Source organism: Dipteris shenzhenensis, chromosome 16 (genome assembly GCF_047967505.1).
Source record: "Dipteris shenzhenensis isolate YYH24624 ecotype China chromosome 16, Dip_SZ_1.0, whole genome shotgun sequence".
Classification (NCBI taxonomy): domain Eukaryota; kingdom Viridiplantae; phylum Streptophyta; class Polypodiopsida; order Gleicheniales; family Dipteridaceae; genus Dipteris; species Dipteris shenzhenensis.
This window is the reverse complement of record NC_141611.1, coordinates 1,287,976-1,294,896: the sequence shown is the minus strand read 5'-3', so window position 1 is coordinate 1,294,896 and position 6,921 is coordinate 1,287,976. Positions and strand designations below refer to the sequence as shown.

The following is a 6,921-nucleotide window of genomic DNA, read 5'->3' as shown; positions in this document are numbered from 1 at the left end:
GGGACTTTGTATCCCTTACATGTATCATGGGTGTCTCATCATGTTGTTGTAATAACCGAGCAGCCAAGTACTTCTATGTGGCATTGCAGGTTGGGGCACATGAGCCAGAATGGAATGAAACTCTTATGCCATCTGGTGAAAGTGGAGAGATGGGCTATCATCTTTGGGAGCAAAGAAGATCATACGAAGCCATGATGTGGTCTTTAATGAGAAGAAAATGCATAAGACACCCATGAGGGATGTGGAAATGAGGAGAATCACTTTCTAGGATGTGAATCCACCTGAATATGTTGATAGATAGCCTTGCTATCCATGCACCAAATGTGTAGGAAATGGTGCCACCAGGTACTCCCACAGGTACATAATCAAGGGCAGATGATGGACCATCTATTGGTGGAAATGATGAGCCAAATGTGGCTAATATGCAGGTGGGACAACAAGCTGAAATGCCCTTGAGAAGATCATCTAGAGTGTGTAGACCGCCTGAGAGATTTGTTCTAGGGGCAGACTATGTGATGATTGCTGATTGCGGGGAGCCTTCTTGCTACAGAGAGGCTATGATGCATGAGGATCAGAGCAAGTGGGAGTTTGCTATGCAATCAGAGATGAATTCACTCATGTAAAAGAAGACTTGGGACTTGGTTTCTTTGCCACACGGAAAGAAAGCATTGCCATGTAAATGGGTCTACAAGATGAAGGTCACAGGTGATGATGTGCCTAAGTACAAGGCCCGTTTGGTTGCTAAAGGGTTCAAGAAAGAGAAGGGTGTGGACTTTGATGAGATCTTCTCTTCGGTTGTGAAGATGACCACACTTAGATGCGTACTTAGACTTGTGGCAGTAGAGAATATGGAGCTTACGCAGATCGATGTCAAGACAACTTTCTTACATGGGGATTTGCATGAGGGAATTTACATGGTACAACCGGAAGGCTTTGAAGAAAAGGGCAAAGGGCATTTTGTTTGCAAGCTGAAAAGGAGTCTCTATGGACTTAATCAAGCACCTAGAGAATGGTATCAAAAGTTTGATGCTTTCATTCGGTCCCAGGGTTTCAGAAGAAGTGAGATTGATCATTGCCTCTACCCAAAAAGGGCTAAGGATAATAGGGTGATACTCCTGGCACTTTATGTGGATGATATGCTATTGGCTAGCAAGAACACTTATGAGCTAGATGCATGGAAGGCCAAGTTGCATGAGGCCTTTGACATGAAGGATTTGGGACCTGCAGGTCATATTCTTGGTATGCGCATCTTATGTTGGGGAGACTTATGTATGCAATGATAGCTACTAGACCGGACATTGCATTTGCAATGGGAGTTGTTAGCCGGTATATGGCTAACCTAGGAAAGAGGCATTGGGAGGTAGTTAAGTGCATCATGAGGTACATGAAGGGTACCAAGGAGATGTGCATCTGCTTTGGCAGATGCATGAAGGGTACCAAGGAGATGTGCATCTACTTTGGCAGAGGAGAGATGCGTGTACTTAGGTACACGAATTTAGACTATGTAGGGCATGTGTATAGCAGGAGATCCACTTTTGGTTATGTGTTCACCTTTGTAGGTGGTGCAGTGTCATGGATGTCTCGTGCACAGAAGTGCATTTCTTTCTTTACCATAGAGGTCGAGTATGTTGCAGCCATAGAGGGTTGCAAGGAGGCTATATTGTTTGATCGACTAGTGGGAGATTTGGGGATTTATACAAGTGTACTGACATTGCATAGTGATTCCATGAGTGCTATTCAGCTAGCACGGAATTCGGTCTTTCATGCAAAGACCAAACACACAGAGGTCAGGTACCATTTCATCAGGGATGTATTCGAGGACAAGCGCATAGAGCTTGTCAAGGTTCATACAGATGATAACCCTGCAGATATGCTGATGAAGGTCTACCTAGTCAGCGATTTGAGTATTGTCATGCATTGATGTGCATTGGATAGTATGTCCACTGGTTGTTATCCCTTAAAGGCACATTGGCCTTTAAGGGGGAGTTTGTGGGGGTTAAAGGCCACTGTACCTTAACCCCAGTTATGTGCAATACTCAAACACATATATATATGGATGACATAGAAGATTAGGGTCTTTAGCATCCACCAAAACTTGTGTGGCTCTCTCTTCTGGCTCTCCCTCTCTCTCACCCTCTTCCGTTCCACTTTCGTTATTGAGATCTCTCATTAAGATGGCTTTGGAGGGTTTCATCCGTACCCTGAACAACGTCTCCACACTATTAGCTTCCTCCATCTACAAACTATAGAGTTTGTGTTTTAACATGTCTTTGGAGTGTTTCATCCACACCCTAAACAATATCTCCTGAATAGTCCAGTTCAGAATAGCTGCAGTTTTACCTGTGTCAATGTGATGGAAATAATCAGTTCCAAGTGCCCGTCCCCTTAAACCAATGGCCTTCTCATTCTTGTTCTCCCATGCTAGTATTCGATCATCTTCACGACAATTGCTTTTGGGCTTCTTCTCGATACCTGCAACAACACTCCATAATCCTTTTGGGCTTCTTCTCGGTATCTGCAACAACACTCCATAATCCTTTATGCATAAAGACCAATCGTGTAGCTAGTTGCCATGATGACTTTTTTTCAACATTGAGTTTAACAATGATACTCTCAAAAGCCTTTTGCTTTTTCATGGATTCCATTTCCACGTCGCCAAGGAGATACTTCTCTAATTCTCGGCACTTGACAACGATTAGACACAAACACTTGACGGGCTACTGAATCGGTTCAGATCTGATACCAATTTTTGGGTTTTTGAGACCTCTATACTCAAGTATCACATTTGATATAATAACTCTCTAAGCCCAAGTTGCAGTTTACACATAAAATGACGTTATAAATCAGAGAGATATCGAATTGAGATAGCGTGATCAAAATTAATAGAGCTCATATCTCATGCGATAAGCAACTAAAATCACATTGAAGCATTTCATACAAAACCATCTTATATTGAAGACTCCAGGAGGGACAAAATCATACTCAATACTGTGGACATGGGGCCTCAACCCAACTAGGCTTATTGGCCTTACAAGACTACAGATACAAAACTATAGACCCTAACATAGAGCAGCTGCTCTTATTTCACTAGTCACAGACACGTAAAGATGCTTTAGTTGACTCTCATAAGAGTTGCAAGACGACGAACTCTCTACAGGCTCATGACTTGAAAAAGAAGGACATCACCGCCATCTCTCCACAATTATAGAAGATCGCCAAGTGGTGAGCATGCACAAGCTAGTCGCCCCGACTGCCAATCAAATTGCACTGCCCTTGCATGCACCAATCCTATTCCTTCAACCTTCGACGTGTCCAAGCCAACCATCATTTGACACCTCACAAAAAACAAGGCCCATGCTAAACCTTTGAGAATGAACACCCATGAAGAATGTTTGCCATTTTTCCACCCCATGAGGAAACATACCCAACAACTGAGCATAGAGCCAAGCCAAGAATTGCCTATGGTGGAGGGGGTCTTGAAATTTGAAATTTGAAATTTAATTTCGTGAAATTAAAGACCTTTTAAGATCCCACCTTGAGACCCGGCGGAGCGGGCCTCTAACCCACTGTACATGGGTCTTGCTACTCGTGCCTCAAATCCTAATGTGTATCAGCGTAGGCCATGGGTACTGCGCCCTTCTCGCTTAGCCAAATTCTTGTATGCTTTTTATTTTCTTCTAATATAAGCCAGATTTTATTTTAAAAAAAGGAGAAAAAGAGATAAGAAGACGTGTAATTGTGAGTCCATATTTGTGAAATAATTAAAACATATCCATATCTATGGAAGACCAAAAGGGCATAACATATCATTTGTAATATGTGAATAGGCGTAAGACATCTCTTGAAGCCTATTTGTTCAAATAGAAAAAGATGTGAGAAATATACCAAAATATGAAAGGAGTCTAGTGTGATAAAGAAGCATTAAGGTTCATATAGTTCATTTGACTCTGATAGTCAATAAAAAGGTAACAAATGTCAGGATTGAGGGCGCATACGTGTGCATTTAGAAACTGGGCACACATGCAAGTCACAGGTAGCCTTGTCGGAGATCTCCTCCATTACTCTTAAGGTCATGTTTTAAAGGAGCATTGGTCATCCTCGTTCCCCCATGGGAAGCGCTTCTAGCTTGAGAGAGCGTTGGTCATCCTCGTCCTCGTTCCTCAATGGGAAGTGCTTCTAGAGAGAGAGAGAGAGAGAGAGAGAGAGAGAGGGAGGGAGGGAGGGAGGGAGGGAGGGAGGGAGGCAAGTTGGGAGGCAAGTTGACGTGATGCCTTTGGTAGCCTTTGTAAGTTTGGTGTAGTACTCATTAGTAACAGCCAAGCACGTGTAGAAAGTTACAAGCAAAGTACGTTTGAAACATAACACCAATACTATAATCTTCATGGGCACGACTTAAAACAAATAATTTTATATCTTAGAGGTATTTTTGCATTGGCTTTCCAATCAAACGTTACAAGTTTTTATACAAAGTAGAGTCAAAAAAATGACTAATAATGAAATAGTGATGGATAATGGGGTGACAAGGGCGACACGTGGATCCTGGTTAATGCCAAGATTTGTGTTTTATGAGGGAGTTCTTTTATTTTTGCTTGTTAGCTATGGTGACCTCTGCAGCAATGGCGGTGGCGATGGCGGCTCCTGCTGCCTCTCCTTCTTCTTCGTCTTGTACTGCGGCTATGGCCTTCGCCTGTCCTCCTCCTTCTGCTGCTTCCCTCAGGAGCCTTGGCTATCGCTGCTCCTCCTCCCTCGCCCGGAGCGCCCTCGACTCCCAACCAGCTTCCCTCCATACCCCCTCCAAGCTCCACCTTCCCTTGGCTCCCCTCTCTCGTCCGCTTACTCACTCTTTCAAGCCCAGATTCGCAGACGATGAGCCCCGCAAGGGCTCTGACATCCTCGTGGAGGCGCTGGAGCGGGAGGGCGTCGAAGACTTGTTTGCTTACCCCGGGGGAGCTTCCATGGAGATTCACCAGGCTCTTACCCGGTCCAACATTATCAGGAATGTGCTGTGCAGGCACGAGCAGGGGGAGGTGTTCGCTGCGGAGGGATATGCAAGAGCCTCCGGCAAAGTGGGAGTGTGCATTGCCACTTCTGGTCCTGGGGCGACGAATCTCGTGAGCGGTTTGGCGGATGCATTGCTGGACAGTATTCCTCTGGTTGCCATCACGGGACAGGTCCCCCGGCGAATGATCGGCACAGATGCCTTCCAAGAGACCCCCATCGTCGAGGTGACCCGATCCATCACAAAACACAACTATCTCATCATGAATGTGGAGGACATCCCTCGTGTCGTGAAGGAAGCCTTCTTCTTAGCGTCCTCTGGAAGGCCAGGTCCTGTGCTCGTTGACATTCCGAAGGACGTTCAGCAACAAATGGCGATACCCGACTGGTCGCAACCTATGAAGCTTCAAGGGTATCTGCAACGTTTGCCAAAACCTCCCGAGTTCTCGCATCTGGAGCAAATTCTTCGTTTGATTTCTAATTCTCGCAAACCGGTGGTGTACTGCGGAGGGGGTTGTATTAACGCAAGCAAAGAGCTGAGAGAGTTCGTTGATCTGACCGGAATCCCCGTGGCGACTACTCTTATGGGTCTCGGAGTCTTCCCTTCTTCTGATGAGAGGTGTTTGCGGATGCTTGGCATGCACGGTACTGTTTGCGCAAACTACTCAGTGGACAAATCCGATCTGCTACTTGCGTTTGGAGTGCGCTTCGATGACAGGGTGACAGGCAAGTTGGAGACTTTTGCCAGTCATGCAAGCATCGTACATATTGACGTGGATTCGGCTGAGATTGGCAAAAACAAGCAAGCGCACCTCTCTCTTTGTGCTGATATGCGCCTTGCTCTCGAAGGTATCAATGACCTTATTAAGAAACGACAGTTAACCTTCAACTTCTCTGCATGGATGAAGGAGCTTGCGGACCAAAAGACCAAATGGCCGATGACCTATCCTTCGTTTGATGATCTTATCTGTCCGCAGCATGCCATTGAGGTGCTTCACGACCTCACAAAAGGTGATGCCGTAATCACTACAGGCGTTGGTCAGCATCAGATGTGGGCGGCACAGTGGTTCAAGTACGACAGACCAAGGCAATGGTTGACCTCAGGCGGCCTTGGTGCCATGGGTTTCGGTTTGCCTGCTGCATTGGGTGCTGCCGTCGCCAATCCTGGGTTACCCGTTATTGACATTGATGGAGACGGAAGCTTTTTGATGAACATTCAGGAGCTGGCCACGATTAGTGTGGAAAAGCTACCCGTGAAAATCATGGTTCTGAATAATCAGCATCTTGGTATGGTTGTACAGTGGGAGGACAGGTTCTACAAGGGGAACAGAGCTCACACTTACCTTGGGGATCCCAGTGACGAGGAAGCTATCTTTCCAGATTTTTGTAAGATGGCCGAGGGATGTAAGGTACCCTCTGCTCGAGTCTCCAAAAAATCTGAGATTAGAGGTGCCATTGAGAAAATGTTAGAGACACCAGGGCCTTATTTACTGGATGTCATCGTGCCTCATCAAGAGCATGTACTTCCCATGATACCAAGTGGAGGCTCCTTTAAGGATATTATTACTGACGGAGACGGTAGAGTAAAGTATTGAATATCTAGCTGGCGAGGGTAGCGTGCATAGTGAGTGGGTAGAAATTACTCTCTTGCCTTGAAGTTCTTTAGTGTGCAGTCGATTCAAGTTTTTTAATGTGAGATTCGTAATGCTGAGGTTTAAAACATCATTCAGCTTGCAATTTTATTTCTTGAATGTGTGGGGAACATAATCACATTGCACTTTTGGCCCTTAGCTATCTCTTAAGTCGATTGCAATTGTTGGCATTTCTAGGCATAGTTGGCATGTGCTTTCTAAGTAATTTTACATCATTGTAGGAAGCAGTGTATAAGTGGTTCCTTGAGTTTTACATGTTTTAAATGATTCA

The 6,921-nt window shown here is 45.1% G+C and overlaps 1 protein-coding gene across 1 annotated transcript; it reads left to right on the top strand.

The window, feature by feature from the left end:
* Positions 1-4,597: 4,597 nt before the first annotated feature.
* On the top strand, positions 4,598-6,614 carry CSR1 (chlorsulfuron/imidazolinone resistant 1). Its single transcript, XM_087387085.1, has one exon. It carries the CDS (start codon positions 4,599-4,601, stop codon positions 6,591-6,593), a length of 1,995 nt encoding a protein of 664 aa, XP_087243211.1. The 5' UTR covers position 4,598; the 3' UTR covers positions 6,594-6,614.
* The last annotated feature ends 307 nt before the right edge of the window (positions 6,615-6,921 follow it).